Source organism: Eutrigla gurnardus (genome assembly GCF_963514095.1).
Source record: "Eutrigla gurnardus genome assembly, chromosome: 15".
Lineage (NCBI taxonomy): Eukaryota > Metazoa > Chordata > Actinopteri > Perciformes > Triglidae > Eutrigla > Eutrigla gurnardus.
Window position 1 is genome coordinate 5271803 of NC_139938.1, and position 20378 is coordinate 5292180.

Here is a 20378-nt window from a genome sequence, read left to right on the forward strand (position 1 = left end):
CGTTTTATGTTGTTTACACTTTTTTTTTTGTACGTGGTTCAGAAAACATCACAACAAACCTAATGTGGAATTGGGAAACCTGTAGGAGAGGGATTTAGATGTGTCGCCAACCAGTCTATGAGATTATTGAGAAACTGCGTGAGCTCAGCACGCCAGCATGAAGAATGAGATTTGCGATGTAGAAACGTGGACTTAATACGACAACACAAAAAACGTGGGCTCTTCTATCTTCTCCCTCCAAAGAGCCTGTGGCCTCCGAGAGCACCGCCAGCGCGCACGAGTCAGCTGAGCCAGATTACATTAACCGAAACAAAATGGATTCCACTTACTCGACCTGCCGGACAGATGAACGTGCCGACTGACAGACTCCGGATCAGGAGTGTGTGTGACAGGAGGAGGTAGGGATGCGGCGGCTCAGATAGCCATTAGGAGAAACACACTCTCAGTGTGACGCCTAATACAACTGGTACAACTGTAAAAGATAACGACCCTCGGCCCTGGCATGAGTTCTCCGAGGCTCTGTGAAAGGTTTCTTGTTTCCTGCTCCGCATTAAAAGGCAGGGGTTGGTTGTTTGACATAAATGTGTTTGTTTCCTAGCAATAGTGGCGGTGGCAGTGGTCGCCTAGGGTTAGAGAAACAGGCTTGTGACTGGGGGGAGTTGCTTGGAAAGTCTGAGCTGTGGAAATTAATTAAAAGCACTTTCCTGTTGTTGCAGCAGGCGAACCCTCAAGCGTGAGGGAACACAATTTCCTTCGACTCCCTTCCCTACAACTTTTGCCCCAAGGATGTAAATGAACGTGAGGTTTAAGTCAACACACCTGGTGGAGTAAAAATGTAAACTTCCTGTGGAATCTACAACAACATCGACCATTAGTGTGATAAATAGGATGCCGGGCGCCTCCAGGAGAGATATGCGCTATGATCAAAATACTCAAGAGCACTAATAGAGCAGTGTTGTTGTTCCATTTGTTGCACTGGAGACCACAGCACAAAAAAAATACATACCGTTCCCAGTTTTGCTGCTACATATGTCTGTGCAGATAACATTCCTGTTTGATAAAAGAAAAAAGATTGTGGGATCTCTGCATGAGGCTTCTTCTGTTAAAGTACAGTATGTATGTGTGGAAAAACACTGAATGAGGGAGCAGTGGAATGAATCTCCCTTTCAAACCCTTGAAGGGACCTCTTGGCGCTCCCTGTTTGAGAATCACTGACCTATAGAAGCCACAGCTGTACGTTACCGAGCACACCAATCACTTTTTCTTCACTTAATTTAGCGTTGCTGTCTCCACAATGAGACGTCTGGAGAAGAAACCAACAACCCTGGAGGATGGGCGTGGGTTTTGCCTCAGGGATTGACTCATTGATTCTCCTCAGCCCCGAGGCTGGCTGCGAGAGCCACTAGCCGTGGTTTCAAGGGCTCTCATTACCAACACGTACATGTAAAGCTGCTCACTGCTGCCTGAAGCTGTCTGCAGAAGAACCCCAAATTGAGCGCTGCGGTGAGGATGATGGATAGTCTTGCCGGGGATACAGATGGCTCCTGCAGGGGGTCCGGCTTCCCTTTGGGATGAATCAGCTGGGCTGAGGACCGCATGTTGACAGCCAGAACCTTTTTGCAGCGTAACAGGAGGCTCCACGATGCCGTGTATAACTGCTTGGAGACCGTGTATTGTACATCCCTGAGACGCTGCACTGTACCGACGGATCAATAAAGCAGCCGAATGTAACACTAACAGCTCCGACATACATCCGCTACTGTACATATCATGTGTGATGTGAGATTCCCCGATGGAAACTATTATATCGACCAAATCTTCTCTACTGTGCCTTCATTAAACTACTGGTTTAAAAAAAAAGATATGCAATATATACAAATATGTATTTGTAAATTATTAATACCTCATTTGCAAACAATGTGCTATATTTATAAGCCATTAAACTAATGTGTTAATATTGAACACATCATGAATGTATCATTTTTATTATATGCATTTTTAGTTGATTATAACTTGCTGGTCTATTGCTGTACGCTGCCCTTATAAACCATTCAAAATAATAACCTCTCTTCTCACAAATAATTTAAAGGTCTTATTCTAAACAGGAACATGCTTTGGAGGATCATTATTGGATGGATCAGGTCCAGCTATTACCAGAAGAAATTGACAGGTGGTGTGCGGGGCAAATAATGTCAACCAAATCAAAACATGACGTTAAATAATAAGGTCAAGACAGACAAACTGCTTCCTGAGACGAACTGTGTCCAACCTAATGTGCAGCCACGTGAACAGAACTGAGCAGGTGCAGGTTACAGTGGAGCCATACAATAGGAAGACCTGCGCTGTATGTCACTTAGACGGCGAGAGCGGGAGGGCAGCGAGCGGCGGAGTGCACTCAGAGTTGTGAGTGAGGGCTCAAGGGTCGTGTGTCTTTGTGTCCTGCCCTTTGAACAGGCCTTGCCCTCGCGGCCCTGCCGGCCCTGGCTCTCCTGTTGGTTCAGGTATGGCTAATCAGAGACTGTGGCATTGGGGTCCACGCAGCCGGCCCTGAATAAAACATGGACAGAAAAATGTAATCAAGAGGGGGCATCTGCGGCTGTCTCGGGCTGCTGGTACCAACACTCCAGCTATTCACCACATGTGTCCTCATACTAATGACAAGCCTAAAAGGAGGCACAGGGCAACCTCTTTTCATAATCAAAGTGTTTTTATTCATGACATGTCTATTAATTAGTTTGGAATTGTCGGCACCATGTGCTCAGGAGAATTTAAATTGGCTGAAGAGGATTTGCCCTTTCCCTGTTGAGCCGATGATTTCTTGGCATGTCTTTATAACCAGGGAGTAACAAAGAGGAGGAGAGAGCGAGGCAAGGAGAGAGAAGGGAAGGGTGCGTCTGGCTCTCTCTCGCTCTCTCTCGCTCTGCATGTGTGTGTGTGTGGATATGTATTCGTGTATATTAGGCTACGTTTACAAGACACTAAAAATATGGGAAAGTTTTTTCTTTTGCGTTTAGACGACAACATTTAAAAACGATGCGATCGCATTAATGCTGCAGCAAAGCTAAGGTTTGTTGGAGGAGCGTTACTACATTTATTAGAGATAACAACACAGTTCTGTAACCCGCCATAGTTAATGTCTTCTTACTCGCGCATGCCTTTTTGACTGCCAACGTAATACTCATGTGCGAAGTGACGCCGTTTCCACGGGGACCGGTTTTGCTAGTTTACACGGCGACGCTGGAGTTGGGTCTTCAAACGATATATTTTTTAGAAAAAACACACATATGGCAATATTTTGAAAGTGAGAGAGATTAAATTACAAAGGAGTACAAAAAAAAAAAAAACAGTAATTAATTCCAATAAATGATAGGAACATAAATCAGATTGTAACAGCATGTAGATCTTGAGAGAAACCTACCAGCATGACATCGATGATTAGACATCTTCTTTCATGACTTAATCTCTATCTTCGTTGTCTCACCTCCACAGAAAAGAAGCCATTAACGTCTGTTTATGTCTCCTGTCATTAAGGCTGTGCTTCGACTTCATTCTTTATATATTCTGTGACAATACACCCCGACACAATAACACATCTTATCTGCGCTCATTCAAACCCGCCAATCAATAACACAATTTGAAACCACAACAATGGCAGCTCATAACCGCCCTGTCTCCGGTACGGTTAACAAACAAGGCATGCAATATTGACACTTGTCAAGACATAATCAGCGGTGATGTTTTAGTCACGGCGAAGGATGGAACAGGAGGCAAATTGTTTGCTAATTCTCATTTCACACACTCCCAATGTGAAACCAGCCAGGCACACAGAGCAGCGCTTCCTCTACATGCACAATGGTCTGACTCACTGCGTAACGCCAAATTATCTTTCCTCTGACTTAATTATTCATTAGGCAAACATAATTAATTTAAGAAGCTTCTCTCACAGGAAGTGTTTCAAATAAAGGCCAGAAGGACAGCTTTCTGCTTAATCATTAACTGAACATAGAACACAGCCAAGAAACCTGCGAGGGTCTGAATGCTTTATTGGATATGGTCACCATCTTTTGCCAACAGATTTTTTGTTCTTGGTTTTTTTTTTCTTTTACAGCACTGAAAAGTTGAGTCTTTGTGCAACAAAAACGCACTGCAACATTTTTATTGATTCAGCTGATTCAGCGAGAAATACCTTCAAATTTAAGCTCTTAAACTTTATTTTAACGCTGGCATTTTAATCCACATAACATTAGCAGGGGACAAAACTGCCGACTCTGTGGGGTTTTGCAAACACTATTTTCCAGTTCTTGCTTTCACACATCATTTAACAAGGCCCTATTTTGTCTCACGGTATCTAACGGGGCCACGATGCTCGTGTGTCCTAGGCTGGTTCGAGTCCTCGACAGAAGGATTTTCTTCTCTCTTCTCTACAAAAACATCTCCCCTCCTACACATTTACCAGAAAACCACCCTAATTACACACTATAGGTACACACACACACACACACACACAAACTTTGCCCTTTTCTCTCCCCCTCCCTTCCCATCCTTCGCTCAATCTTCCCCCCAGACTTTAACGAAAGCATCTCGGGAAGGAGGCACCAGCTTTGATCTATCTTCTACGTGATTCTGGGCTTTCAGATCAAGAGGCAGTTTGTTTCCAAGCTCACGAATCCTCAGACAGCCCGAGACAAAGAGCAAACATGCTGGAGAGGGGCTTTCCAGATCCATTTGCCTAATGGCAGAGTTTTTCTGTGAGTGCGTTCGTGTATTGACCCTTTTCTGTTGTGTCCCTTTTGTGTAACTCCATTCAAAATTCCTATTATTATTATTATTATTATTATTATTATTATTATTATTATTATTACACTCTATTTTACAGCTTCATTAGATGTCTAAATTGAAGAACTGAGGCCTCCCTGTCACTATTGCGGTTGGTCACCTTACTTCAATAGTTTCGTCTTGGAATGACTTTCTGCACGCGAACAATCCTCACTGATATTACCATGGAAACAACAATATTTTTCCTCCCCAAAGATCTATTAAAACACTTCTATTCTGAGGATCCATTCTTGAGTCGATGAAAAGGGAGAAAATGACACTTCTGTGCTTCTTCTGTCAGTATGTGTCTTGGTCAATCATTTCAGTTTTAAAGGCTCTAAACCCAGCGGTAACCAAGGAGACATGCATTGTTTTGGTTTTGTTTAATATATGAAGGAATAAAAATCAAGAAAGCATGTTATAATATATTAGAAACATCAAATTAACACTTAAGTCGCTCTAACCAACCAGTGAGGAAATTACATCTTTTTTAGATACTGAACCATCTTTGGATTTGAAGGATGAACTTTTGTTTGAATAAGACAAAACCAAACAATCCAAACAAATATATCTGTGGTTTATATGTTCCTTGGAAGAAAATGCATAGCAACATTTGTTGACGTTATAGTTGTATTATGCTAATTCCCATAGTCATTGTTAGTTTTTCTTCTTTGCACATGAAAACAATCATTTCATCTTTGGTTCAAAGACTGTGATTGTCTAATCCCTGTAGATCCACCCCCTTTCTGCAAACGGTGGCATGTGGAGGCAAATGAATGAGTGGGGGGGGGGGACCTTTTGAATCTGTTTGAACTTGTGCCTACACATTTGTCCTCATATTTGCTTTCATAATCAGTTTGGACAGACTGGATTGTACTGTGGAATGAAATGTGAGCTTGCAAATCCCATTGGATTATAGGGTGACAAATCCGGTTGGCTTGAAACCTTTCTCTTATCTCTGCTTTCATTTACAGTTGAGTGCAGTAAATATGAGAGAAAAAGACCATACGTTAGTCAGAGTTAAAAACAGGGGGAGAGCACCCTCACTAATGGCAAAGGATGCTGAGATAGGGAGGGTGCATATTACAGATAATGAAAGGAAAGGCTGCGGAATAAAAAGACTCCAAAATCACAGCAGACGTTTAATCCAATTTGCTCGGCAGTTGGAGCCGTGTGAAAATCATCGTGGTTTGTCCCCTTTAAAAGCCATAGGGATGGCTACGTGCCATCCAAATGGGCAATTCCAAAACACCAAAAGTACAATTGCTCAACAATCTAACGAGGACGACAGATTCAAATACTCTATTGTAGCCAGAGGACAGAATGTTTGTGGAGAAGTTTGGAATGAAATCAATATTAATATCTTGTCTAAAGGTGCACACGGAGTATACAGTAGATCTCCACCAGGACCAGGCCAGCAACCACCGCTGCTGTTTTGAATGAAAACAACACACGATTGGCTCACCCTCGGTCTAGACCCCAGGCCTGTTTTTCACTTCCACATCTCACACAATAGATACCCTCTCATAATAATCGATGCAGATATCCAGCTCCCTCTCACAGGCGTTATTAGGCTTTATGCCTTTTTTTTCCTCCAAAATATACACAGTGAAGGTGTGGTTGTGTCTCTGACCACAGAGTGGTGTCTGGGGGTTGTTCTCAGCTGTGATGTCACTCACGGCCCCTATTGGCCAAAAGCCTGTTAAGAGTAGTGAGTGAGGAGTCAGCAGGCAGTCAGTTTGCAGTTTGCTGCAGCAGAATGTGAGATTAGCTGTGGACAGCACAGAGGTGCACAATCACTCACTCACGGATGCAAACCAGAATCACTGCCTCAAGGTGATGCATCCGCTAGCCGGTCATGTTGCAGTTTGTGTCAATGTCCCTCCAAAATGTTATGTTATGTTCTTCATTTATGGCCGAAAAAACGTGTTTTGTGAGGTCACAGTAAAGTTTTACCAGCTAATTCTTACCAGTTCAACCTTGAGTGCAGGTGAAGACATTTGCTTAGATTAACTGGGACTGACGAAGCTCCCTGGAAGTCAAACCATGCTGGCATTCTCTCCACTTAACACATGATAGGCTGACTTCCACTCTGTCACTAAGGAGCCGTCTCCTCCCTCCCGTCTCTGCATCTCTTTTCATCGCCGCCTCGAATGTGCATCCACATGCAGAGCCCAGCCTCCTGGAGCGGGGCCAGGGAGCGTCCCTGTAGCCGCTCAGCAGCAACAGCTTTGTCAAACTCAGTTAGCCGCCCCCGAGGGGGGAAACACCTCTTTCCACAGTAATACTCCGACTATTCACATCATGCTCTTGCCTCTGCCTCCTCCACCTCATCAATCCACACAGCAACAAAGGTAAACAGCCTCGCACCTTCCCGAACGGAGGCCGGTGCCACTTTGTTGACACAGAGTATGTGCAAAGCGCCTGCATAGTGTGAGCGACTCACAGGACAGACTGAGCTTCATTTACAGAAGGTAATTGCACTGGAGCCAAGTGGTGCACTATTGTGATGAGATTTTTTCCTCCACAGCTTTGCTCGAACCTTGTCCAGATTTACTTACTCGCCGGAGGAAACGACTTTGACAGGGACATATAATAAGTCTGGCTAAACAACACGTCACCTTTCAGCAGGAGCGGTCACTGACATTGGCAGATATTTACCCACCATCCTGCTCATTGTGTACACCAGATGATTCTTGTCTGGTCAGGATATCTTCAGGAGCTCCGAATAAAAACAGATGGATATTAACATTTCTAGAGGTGGGGTTCTGAACCCCTGCTGGATCGCTCCCATGGTTTTCTGAGAAGGCACTCTGGATAAAAGCATCAACCAAGTGGTGTATGTAATGTTTTCCCTAATAAAAACAGAAGGGGAGAAGATTCCCCACTACTTTGTTTCATTTCTCTCCCCGTCTCTCGCACCCTCCTTGTCAAATTGTTTATAACCTGCCACCTTAGCCAAGGGACAATATCTCGCCGTGAAAATGCAGGGTTTACCCTCGCAGCTGTGATCGCCTTCAAGACGCACTCTCAATGTGAGAACTTTAATGCTACACTGTTTACACACGGCCCCAGTCAGAGAAAACAAAACAACATTTTTTTTTAAATGAAACGAAAATCGGCGTCACCCCGTGTGCGGAGATAATAAGAGACAGACACTGTGTGCCGGAGAAGTCCAACCCAGTCATTGTCCCAACAGCTGTCCTCGCACATCGCAAAAAATCTGTTTTACACATTTTGTCCTCGTGAAAAACACAGGATGTAGCAAAAACATTTCACTCACAATACAGCAGCCGCACGGAGACAACTCAAGAGCATGAGAGATGTTTTTGGACACAATTCTCCTTTTCCGGTGGCTGTTTTCTGATAAGCATCGGGGGGGCAGAACAGGCTCCACTAAAAGCAACCAGTTTATGATGCCACCCACAGAAGAAGACTTACAGCTCATCTGTTAATGCAATGCATTTTTGAGGTGAAGACAACGGTGCCATTTAAGTGTTGTCGCTTGGTCTAAAAATAAGGACGGAGAGGGAAAATCGTCAGTTCTTTGAAAATGGTGCATTTCAAGGCAGCTCAGCATGGAACAACGCCTCACAGCCAGTTAGATGGGAGTTTGTTTCCCTTTGTAGATTCTGCCCTGTGCATGCTGGGACAGGCTGAGATGTGCTCTTGTTATAGCACCGGCCTGTTACAGCCCATCATGCGCCGAGGCACGCTGCAGTAAAAAGACGCGTGATTGACCTGAGAGTGATGGCGTTTCCGCTCCAGCTCATCCATAGGTCAGTTTATTGTTGTCTTAATAGGAATAAATGAATACCTAATTGAGTTATATGATGGAAAATGGTTTCAGCTGAAGCGTTAACTGTCATTAGTTTACCTCACTTATAAATCAATGGTGTGATAAGTCATTATCCATTAAATCTGACACAAATATCACCATTAAGTCCATTGATGCATGTTGGAAGTTATTTCCAGCGAGTGGAATAATTGACGGTTAAGTTAGCAGACGTTTTCACTAGAGGTTAAACCGATGTCATGTGCCTTATCCTACATATATCTCACATCGTTTGTCCTGAATCATGTATGAAAAGGAATGTAATAAAAACACAATATGACATTGGTTCGTTCATCATCCAGATATGCTACAAATCACACCACACTTTTCCGTGTAAAGCATGTAAAAGGTCTGGTATTTGGCGAGGATCATCACCTACTGTCAGAATTCCCTTTCTCTGTTTGCCTTCGTAATTCAGACTTAATCCTTCCCAGCCGGCCTTCATGCTCCTCCCTCAAGCTGCTGAGCAACATTTTTAAACCGACTCCTGGGTTAAATCAAATCTAATTAAAGTCAAATAAAAATGTTATTCTCCCATATGTTTCCAATACAGAGGCTTTAGTAATGTATAGGACCAATGGGATTCGGCACATCAGCAAAAAAACAACCAGAAGGCAAACAGGGGGTGTAATAATAGTCACATCACACACGCCTCTGAACACACACTATGGACCTCTATCATTTTGCAATCATATTGGCCTCACATTTAAGACAAAATGACAGATATAAACCACAAACCTAAGCAGTTAATTAGAAGAGTTTGAATCTAATCATACAAATGCTCTATGGATCGTAAATAATTTGCCAATTTTTTTCTTCATGACGATGTAATGACAATACTAATATGCTGATTAGTTTAGTGTGTTAGCATGCTAGCACTGGCTTATTTCATGGGGATTTGCTCATGAACCAGTTAGCTTTCTTTTTGACCTGATGATAGCACTTGAAGAAAAGTGATCAGTCTTTACAAATCATCCTCTGGGGATCATGAATATATGTCCAGAAATGATTAGCAATCCATTTGGTGGTAAAGATCCACTGGAAAAACAAAATGTCAATATCATGGTGGTGCCAGAGAGATATTCAGGGGATCACAGAAGGCAGCGGGTCTCATCCTCTGGGGACCACGAATGCCTCTACTTAATTTCATGGCAATCTATCGAATAGCTGTTGAGATATTCCGCCTGTCTTCATGTCACGTAAAGAGAAGGAACACAAACTGATGTTTGTTCAAGTCCCTGTCAGCGGTATTGTTTGGCTTTCAAAGCATTCCTCCATTATCAGGAAGCAACTGAACGTCATGTCACCCTTTATTTCTCCCACCATCTTAAAGAAATGTCAGCAGCTTCCTATGCATGGACCAGCATTTACCACTAAAAGCCATAGTCCAGCAATCAATGGCAGTCTAACAGAGCTCCAGCTGTTCCCTGCTAAGTAATCCATTCTTAAGGACGGGGATTCTTTCTAAAGGCTGCTCGCGGCTTTGACAGATGAGAACGGCCACAATGAGCCGGCTCTCCATCACCGGGAGAGAAGCGGAGGCAGAGGGCCGCCGCCTTATAACTGACAGACAATTGCCCGACCACCCGGCAGTCGCTCGGACTGACAATGTTCGATATTTTGAAGATGGCGGTCGATGGTAGAGCCTCTGAATTATACACAAGGTCCTCTGGGACGTCGCTGCAATACATCTCACCACAGAAGCACGAGGCTCGGGGTCACGCCGCGTCCCTCGCCTCTGTGTCTTTATTGTCTCGCCCAAAGACGCCGGCTGTACAAGATGCTTAGAAATGGATGAACACCGGTGATAGTGCCCGCTTCGGTTCAGCAGATGTTTCATACTCGGTTCAGTGGAATGGTGCGTCCGCTCTAAATGTGTTATTTTATGTGTGAGCTTATGATCAGCAGCACTTTAAATCCTACATCTGTGGACAGATGTTGGGAGAGAAGCAGACAAGAAGCAACCACGAATGTTTCTCCGACGTCCTACACACTTCCTTCGCTTATGTTTGTCTTTGACTATTTTCAATTACCCGTGGAGCTCCTATCCCCTCCCTTGATCTATCCACAACATTGTTATCTTTTCGCAGCTACTTATAATATGTTTACTCATCCTGATGAATTCAATTACATCTTTTCAGAGGAAATTACTGTGGGGGTGGCTCAGCCTGCCAGAGGTCAGCGCTAACTGTGAATACTAAAACTACTCCCCCAAACACATTACACAGCCTATTACCTGCTGCTTTTCACCCAGTGCTGCCCGACCCCCGCATAAGCCTACCCACAGCCGCAGATGAAATGCTTTCTAGATGGGATGTGGCGTGGAGAAGAGGGGAAAGAGAGCCGGAGCTGTCCCCGAGCCTAATCGTTTCAGAGAGCCATCCCCACCGCTGCCACGAAACACGCCAGTCCTGATTAGAGAGGTGTGCACACGGCCGGGCGGAGCGTGAAAGGTGCGGAGGGGAGGCCTTGGGGAGGCAAACCGTGCTGACTCTTTTTTAAATTTTTTTCGCTGGACGACCGTTGCGATCGATAAGGCCAAAGGCAAAGTAGGTGGAAGTAGGCCAGCGATGTACTACCTTGACAAAGTAAAAGTAGACATTGCTTCATTTAGGGTTTTTTTTTTAGTATAGAGGGGGCACTCTGCACTTGGAATAAATTAAATGTCTATGGCCCTCCAGTTTCCCAGAGTCCATTGCCCTCCCTGCTGGAAGTCTGGCCCCAGAGAGATTTCATAACTTCCTCCCATCCTGAGGAATATTTAGCTCCTTTGCTGTGGGCACATGTTGACAATTTCATTGCAAACGTGTCACTTTAAATCTCTGAAGGGATGATTGTGTTGAGTTAAAACACCTCTCACATAATTATCTAAATACAACAACACATTTTAGGTCATTCAAACGGTCAAAGTGATTAAATAAACAGGATGGGAGAAGCTTTCAGAGGGGGAGGGGCAGCCAATTTGAATGTCTCTCTGCATTTTTGTATTTTTAAAAGTTTTAAAGTTATGTACATTTTTAACAAACCATCATATGGTGCACACAATTTAGATTTTTTTTTTTTCTGAGACTGTCCCTGACTCTCTGCTTACTTGTTCTAGTAATTACTCACAGTTTGGAGTGCTTTAATCCAAAAGTACTGTTTTTGATGTATTTATTGTGATACATTGCATACTCAATAGACTCAAATTTATGGGATCAAAGGTGAGGTGATAACTCATAAATTGAGTATGCTAATTATGTTGTGTGAACAGTAATTTATTTACGAATTAAAAACAAGAAGACTCCCAGTGTTTGATTGGTTAATGGTCTAGTAGCCAATACTGTAACTTCTGAATACATATTTTGATGGTGAGAATGATGTTGGTGTTGATGCAGACAATATAGTAGAATTGAATAATAGTATGTGTAAACATACAAGAAATATTTAAGCCTTTATGTATGTTGTTGCTGGAGAAGAGAAAATGTTTAGTTCATCACTTGGTTTAAACCAAACTATGAAAATGTTCAGACCCAAATGTCAACCACTCATTTGTGAGTTATTCTTAGAGAGATGAAATGCAAAACTGTTAAATAAAACAGGGAGCAGGAAAGAGAATCTGACAAAGAACCTGATTCTAAAAGAAGAAACATGTTACTATTCATACAACATAGCTGGTTGCCCTCATTTTTAAAGCTGATGCTGCATTTTGACCACACAAGGATACGAGGGGAGAAAAAAAAACATGTGTCCAACTTCTTTACGTTCATCACATGAGAATTTTAATACCAAACTGCGGATTTAGCTGAAGTACGGCCCGATTTAGAGAGAGGCACGGGGCTTTATTTTCTTCAGGGGCAAACCAGCTGTTGGGGAGCCGCTCCAAGAAAAAAAAACGGTGATGAAATCCAAAAAAAGATCCTTACAAAAAAATAAAAAATACTCCTTTCCTTTTGACAAATAAAGCTCTGCACTTTTGAGGAAGAAAGTACACGAGGCAATGAGTCAAATTAGAATGCACGGAACATATTCACGAGGCGAGAGAGGCATTTGCACATGAAGAGTTGAAAATGAGTCGCATTCAGCCAAGCTGTGAGCTCCACCTAGGAGGCAGTGAAAGAGAGCGAGGCAGGCACAGAGAGGGGCTGAGGCAGGCAGGCAGGCGCCAAGCCTTGAAGAGGGGCATTCTGGAATAATGACTCTCATTTACCATTGACAGGCCTTAGGAAAGTTAAACTAATTATGACAGCACACAGATGCTGAATAGCCCTTGATGAAGTTAATCACTGGCAATCCAACAAACAGGTGTTGAATGATTTCTCTTCCCACCCTGGAACATTAGAATGTTCAGATTTTTCAAGCGCATCGTTAAAGCAGCCTCCCTAAAGTGTGCCGCCTTATTCCCATGATCCGGGCACATTTCACAGCCGTTTGTGAATATGAACCTCCAGTGATGGAAAAACAGAAAACAGCGTTGTAACCTGTAATGTTAGCAAGACAAACAGGGAGATTTGCCATCACGTTGAATCGAGTACACAAACACAAAAATGCTTCTTTTTTTTTACACGTGAAATGAATTTCATCTCAAAATCGGGTCCATAGAAACGTTCTTCCTCATTCAGTGTCTCAATGACTATCAGATGTGCAGCTTCAATATGAACCTTTTCCAATAATAACCCCAAGTCAACGCCATCACAGCATAGAGAGTACAGTTCTAGTTTGGAGAGGAGAAACTGGATGCAAAACTGTTGTTTTAAATAATCTAATTTGCAATTATCATAATGGTGAATAACATTAGCCAGACATTGTGAATGCAGGACTTTCAGAATATACATTCATGAAACCAATAGTGGCATATCGGGGAGCGCTCTGTCAACCAGGAGGAGATCGTAAGTCATTTTAATGAGCTTTAGGATACATAAAACATCCTTTTCTCCGACTCCCCGATGGCTACAGATCATTGTTAACAGGCGGAGATAATGTGTAAGCATAAAGATAATAGGCTCAGTCGAATGCCATTAAATTGTGGAAAACTTCAAGTGCCGCACCGAAGCCAACGCAAACTCTCCACACTGATAAAATCCGGATGCATAATTAATAACTAATCATGCATCCATTCAGACGTACTCATTTGAATACTTTTACAAAAAATCAATTATTATTGAGCAGCTTTGTAACGAATTAAACTGTAAGAGATGTTCTCAGTAAATGTACAATAGGATGTTTCTACATAATGATGGATCAGATGTACCGAGCTCCTTTCTCTTCGTGTTTTTAAACTTCACCCAGTGCTGTAAAAGCAATACATCGGAAAACACGCTTTATATCAGCGGGTACATTTGATTGATAGCTTTTATGACAAGTTCAAGCTGCTTCCCTCAGGTTGTCCATCCAAGTAAATGTTCATAACAAGTCCTGTCACTTTGTCGCTCGGAGATTCGCGTTGAGATAATTGAAGGCCCGCAGCGTTCTCATGTTAAGTATTGCTTGTTGCAATTTAGTAATCACATCCTCAGAACACTGTAGCGGGTCGCTGTGCATTTCACACCTCGCCAATGGACACACTTTCATTTTGATTCTCATGGAGTGAGCGGCGTTTTAATGAGATTAAATATGAATGAATGTGTATTTGTTCCATGTATTTACAATATGAGACAGATTCTATCCAAGGACACAGATGGCAAACACAACAGACTTTCAGGGACTTAAACAGTTTGACTTGTGTGTCTTCTTTGCCATGTGGGAGAGAAAACACCATGTAAGGAAACTTAGCAGACTGCACACAGAAGTACAAAGTCATTATTTCATTTCCACAAAGCATGAATGAAGGCCGAGGACCGACTAAATGAAAATGTCTCTTACAAAGCATGGTGCAGATACAGGGGCTGTCCATTTAATTTCCTCTTAATAATGGGGGGAAGAAGCTCTGACAGATTCATTTGGAAATCAACATTTTTTTGGTATAACCATGAACTTTGTCCAGAGGTTCCATTTTTTTGTATTTAATCAGAGGGTCATTAATGCTCACATTCCTTTCATCATGTGAATGCTTGCTGTCTATTTGATGCTAACCATATGAAAGAAATAGCCACTGCTCTAAATACATGTATGTGTCAGAAAAATGTCTTTAATCCCTGTTTTTTTGCTTTTTTTCTGACTTTGAGAAGGTATGAACAGTAAGAAGACGAAAATCTACACTGATGTCTCCAAAATAAGAAAGAAAATGAACAAAGTTTGTGTGCAGTGTGATGTTTTTGCATAACAAAAGCAGCCTGAATTTGCACTGCAAATAGAAAGTGTTGGGAACAATTCAACCCAGCGGTTGAGGATCAATCAGCCCCTTGTAATTTTTTTGCTAATAATTATCAAGCAACATTTATTACTGAAAATGACATTTTCTTGTCACACTAATGTGAATGTGCACACCACAGATGGGAAAAAAACGTCACAGTCCACAAAATGGTGCATGCTGGTGACAGTGAAATGGATTGGGTGTTCCCGGCTCGGGAACAGAACGAGGAGAGTTCACAACAACAGGCTGAGCCACACATGAGACCTCACTGGTTCCCGTGTCTACATGCTGAAAACGTGTGACAATGGAAGCACATCAAACCCAATAGAATTAAAAATGTAAAGAGCCAACCTTGGAGAATTCAAGACGTGGACATTTGCTGGCTAAGCAAAGGCAGAGAATCCACTAATGGAGGCTGTTAAGTTTGATTTTTGCTTTAAAATAAAAAAAAAAGTGCACGGTGCACATTTTCCCATCTCCCTGGAGGTTTTGAGGCGTGAGCGAGGAGTGCAGGTGTGTTCTTGGTATGGGGGCAGTTGTGACTCTGAAACCAATAAAAAATGTATATCTTCGATGCACTAATGCACAGTGTGTGTTCACTCCAAAAATGTAGTGAAACATTTGACAATGCAAAATGTATTCTGAGGGTTATGGGCTATAACTAGATTTGCAATTTGCTCCTGTAAGGTTGTGATATTGTGTATTGTATGGAAGCAGCACCTTTCCCTCCTCCAGATATCCATCAGCAGATGTTCTGTGAATAGTGTAAAATGTGGTTTCAGGCACCGGTCCAGAATTGGTTTTGCATGGGCTGAGATGTAATGACTGAAAGAGCCCAAGCAATGTGAAATTCATTTTCACAGTAATTGCATTGTTTAGTAACCACTTGTCCCTCCGTAGATGTGTTCACGTTCAACGGCAAAAACTAACAGCTTTCATGAAAGGCGTCATCAGAAGATGATGTGGAAAAAGCATCCGGCCATTTACACCTAATGCTGAAGGGCTGTGTTCCAATATTATGTGACGCTTGTCATAACTGATGATGTTTATTTGTCCTGCACATAGAAAAAGTGTCCAAATTATGATTATTATTAACATGTAATCCCACTCACATAAATAAGCACAGATATGACTACTTGGTGAGTTTTTTCTCCTTTTTTTGACATTGTGTTCATTATCATTACTGCTATCCTGCCAGACAAACTGTGTCTGCATGCATCACCTTGGAGGAGGCTCAAACTGCATGACAAGGAGGAGATCCACATCGCCAGGTGATAGTGAAACAGACACACAGGTACATGCCAGCATGCATAGTTAGAGAGATACAGAGAGGGCAGGCGCACAATAGAAAAATAATTAGGACAAGAACACTGTGTGTGGACGTGTTGCTGCTTCCCGCAAGCACTCAACTGTGTCAAACAGCTTGGTCAATAATCTTCAGCAATTCCAGAGGATTAGAGTCTTATTACCGAGCACCGTCTGTCACGCAGACCTCGGTGCCCAAAACAAGTCACTTCCGGACTGTTTACTCCGGGCTTCAACACATGGAAGAAGCATCTCACTGCAGAAAACACACCACACTGAGTATGGTTTCAGAGTAGGTTAAGTTTGTGAATATCTTGATTTCCCCATGGGTTGTTTTCTATGACATACATCTAAAGAGGTTGTGTGACTTGTGATTGACAGTAAATCCTTATGTAACTGAGTGTTTTTAACCCAGTGAGGATGTGTAACTTCTAATTTGCTCCACACTTTATGCAGTATTGCACTTGGAAGCTGATTTTTGTTGTCTTTTTACGTCCTGCGTGCTTCTTATTTAAGTATTTCTGTTGTCAAAGAAAATAGTATCAGTTTAGATTGCGTGCAGATGATTAACGGGGGCGTCTTTGTCGTCTGCAACTTTTAAATCCAAAGCTATGACATGTTTTCTTGTGGAGCTCTGAACCGACAACATGGTAAACTTAACATGAAATGGACCGTTGTGTGTCAGCTCCGCCACGTACACACTTGTGGATCCGGCGGCGGTGCACCGGGCGTCATCGGCCGGCACCGCGTGGAGTTCGACACCGTGAAGTCCGCGGAACAATCCCCACAAAGTGCGTGCAAGAGCCCAAGTTCTTACCTTGGCCGTGCGTCGTGGCCGCGGCGGCGGCGAGGAGCAAAACCGCGAAGAGGCTCTTCAATTGACAGTCCTGTCTCACACACATGTCGACTACAGCCGGGGTCGCTCTTCGCGTCGCTACAGAACACGTCCTTGTGTTGGCTTAAGAAAAAAAAGAAAGAAAGAAAAGGAGAGAGAAAAAAGAAAAATACTTCCAAGGCTTAAGAACAACAAGCAAATTCAAACGTCCGCAAAACACAAAGGAGAGCTCGCGCGGTTTGCTGTTGCGCTTCCTCTTCTAATTGTGAAGATGGTCGAGAATGATCAAGTGAAACGCGGAGCTTCCTCTTTTCATTTGGACGCTCCGTAAGCGGATTCCCGTCTGTGTGAGCAGTCGGCACATGGAGAGACGAGGCAGCAGCCGAGGCTTCAGCACCGCGGACAGCTCCTAGCGTCCGCTGAGGGAACAGCCGCCGCCAACTTATTCAACGGGGTTCAGACAGGGAACCTTTTACGTTCTCTCTTCATTCTTCATTTGAAGAGCACAGTCGTCTTTACTATATGGGCTCTGACAGACTGTGTTTATATTCACTGTTCATGATTTATGATTATTTATTATCATATGTGATCCTTTATCAAGAGGCTTTAAGGTGGAGGGTGCATACATGTACAATATCATACATTATGTAGATTCTGACTTGCATTGCATTTTATTTCTGATCATACATTTAGCAAAGGTTATTCTGCCCTTTTTTCCCTACACGAGTCAGGACAGCAGCTGAGTGGATTTTTTTTTTTCTTTTTTTCTTTTTTTAGACCCATTCACAGTAAAACTCAGAGCCTGCTGTGCATGATGAACCCTGAAGTGAGACGGTCCTCAGGTGCTGGAAATAAACATGCCATGCTCTGAGTCTCTTAGGTCCCTTTTGATGTCCCTTTTCTACGTTGTGTGTTTGCCCGAGGACTGTATCTGTATGCCCTGTGCGTGTAGGACAACTCTAATTAAGGAATAGAATGGTCTTACTGTGGGTAAAGGATCATTTAATACAGTATTTGGTCTTTGTGACACTCCTTGAGGAAGTAGGTAGTATTCATCTCACATGGAGGCAGAGAGTTGCCAAACTGCAGAATGAGCAAGACGTCAAACTCCTACAAGCCCTAAGGGTTGGTGTTGTGTGTTTGACCCCTCACCTCCCCGTGGAGACCGAGCAAGTGAAAAGATCAATACATTATTACATCACCGTTCTTGTATGTAAGACATTAGAGATTCTCTTAGCCAGTAGCTGCTAGAAACTGTGTTCATTCATTAATCATCTGAAAGGGACAAACGTGATTATTTGGAAATTACTATTTGGATAAGTTTGTTGAAGTATGCTGCTTTTGTGACACCAACAATTATTAGGAAATAGTAAGTGCCATGCCTATCATTACACTGCCTTTAGTCATTTAGGTCATATCACCCTGTTGTATCGAGATTAACAATTTAAAAAAAATGACTTTGTCCGCATTCAATTGATCCAGTCACTTATTTCTACGTGATGCGTTCTGGGTTTAAACTCTGCAGTGGTTCACAGTTGACAGGAACAAACCAGCAACAAAACATGTTACTCTTCCTGATGGTTTCCCGCGCTGTTGTATTGCACCCTGTCACCCGACTGGAAGGAGATACAGCAGGTTGACGTGCGTTCATGAGGCAGTCTGTCGTGCGAGACAGGAGCCAAACGGTTTCAAAATAAAACCAATTACAAGGCAAGAGGGTGACTAGGGATAGGAGTGAAGAATAAAAGCACTGGAAGAGAACCAGAGTACACAGAAGACTCTGAAATAGTATGTGTGAGCAGATGTTATTTCAAAACAAGAGCGCTCATTCTAAAAATAAAAGGTGTACAGGTGAGCAGCCGGACCGCCGTCTGTTCCCGGAGCTCTACGTGTGCAGTATTCCATTAAAGGCATTTGGCACGGTGCATTTTTATCAGTCCATGGTTGAATCTTACAGCCTCCTTTAAATCCAAACTGCCTTTTCAGAAATGTACTTTCAGAAATATCATTGTCATTGCACGCATTCTGCACCCTCCTTTCTATTCTCCCTCTTTCATGTGGGCTTTTCTTTCAGGCTCTATTTGACTTTGTCTCACTTTGCCTCTCCCTCCGTCTCCTCTATCACCCCGTCTCTCTTTTTCTCTCTAAATTTATCTCCCTGTTTTCCCTCCCCCATGTCCCCGAGCATGGGACACTCCTTGCATCACTCCCGTATATCCCTCCGGCCTGACTCAGAAGAAGGCTCTAATAGTGCAACTTTCCCTTTAGTGAAGCTCGGCGGAGCCATAAAGCAGCCCTGAGGTCTAGTTGGCAGCCAGATGGTTTGAGCCGAGCTTTCATTCTGCTAATGGGTAGGGGGGCAGAGCAGTTAATGAAAATCAGACCCTTGAAATGAAATGACCAATGTACCAAGGTAATGAGGCACACATCGGCAGCAAGCCTTTACATGCATTAAGGTTATCTTCGATGGCAGGATTATGTAAAAAAACACATCTTATGATGACTGTTCATTAGATGGCTAAGGACTGACTGATTATTACGTCGGCGTGTTCGGCGAACAAACACACTCCTACTGACTCAGAGCGCCGTCTGTGATATTCACATTGACTCGCTCGGCTAAGTGCTTCATCAAAGCGAGGCTGTGTGCCAAACACTATCAATGAGTCTCTGCCCACGTAGCATTACAACCTACAAATTACAGCCCATATTACAGACACTGTCGGCAACAATATCACAGTCACAGGGCTCACAAATGCATGCGGGGCTAATCATCGCGCATTACATTCACAGTGCAGAAGCGTGACCCCTTTCAGCTAACAGTCGCAATTAGAGTTCTGGACCAAAAGTCTGTTCACTGTTATTTACTGCTATTTGTCTCGTGTTAGGCTATGCCAGTCAGACTGTCAGCTGCTAGATGGGAGGGAAATGTGAACAATTTAAGGTTTGAAACGGATAATATCGGAGCTTGTTCTAGAAAATAATAGACACCTGAATGACTACAATTAACTATAGTTTAAACCGTAGCGGATACAGCTCAATACTGGCCGAGTGTTTCTTTCTAAGGTTTAGTTTGTACACGTTTTGTGATTTATTTTGTTCATTTTTTAAGGTTTTAGAAAAATATGTATACTGACTGGTGAAGTTCTACCAACAGTCTCCGTTATATAACTGTTAAATACTCAGAGAAGTCTGATCATAGGAAACAAGAGACTGTCAGGGACGTGAATTTCTAAAGGTATTGATTCTCTCCAAGAGTTTCTCTTTATGATTGCTGAAATATGTGTTTTGGCTTCTTTTTTATAGCAAAAGAAACAAAA

At 42.9% G+C, this 20378-nt stretch overlaps 1 protein-coding gene across 2 annotated transcripts in view; it reads right to left on the reverse strand.

The window, feature by feature from the left end:
• Positions 1-18716, reverse strand: part of sez6a (seizure related 6 homolog a) — an 88097-nt gene extending 69381 nt beyond the window's left edge. For both annotated transcript variants that reach the window (XM_084028637.1, XM_084028636.1), the window contains exons 1-2: positions 18631-18716; positions 17044-17184 (exon numbers count right to left, since the gene is read on the reverse strand). In XM_084028637.1, the coding sequence (XP_083884763.1) occupies positions 17044-17184; positions 18631-18712 (223 nt within the window). In that variant the 5' untranslated portion in view covers positions 18713-18716. The remainder of the gene's footprint in view (positions 1-17043; positions 17185-18630) is intronic.
• Between the last annotated feature and the right edge of the window lie 1662 nt (positions 18717-20378).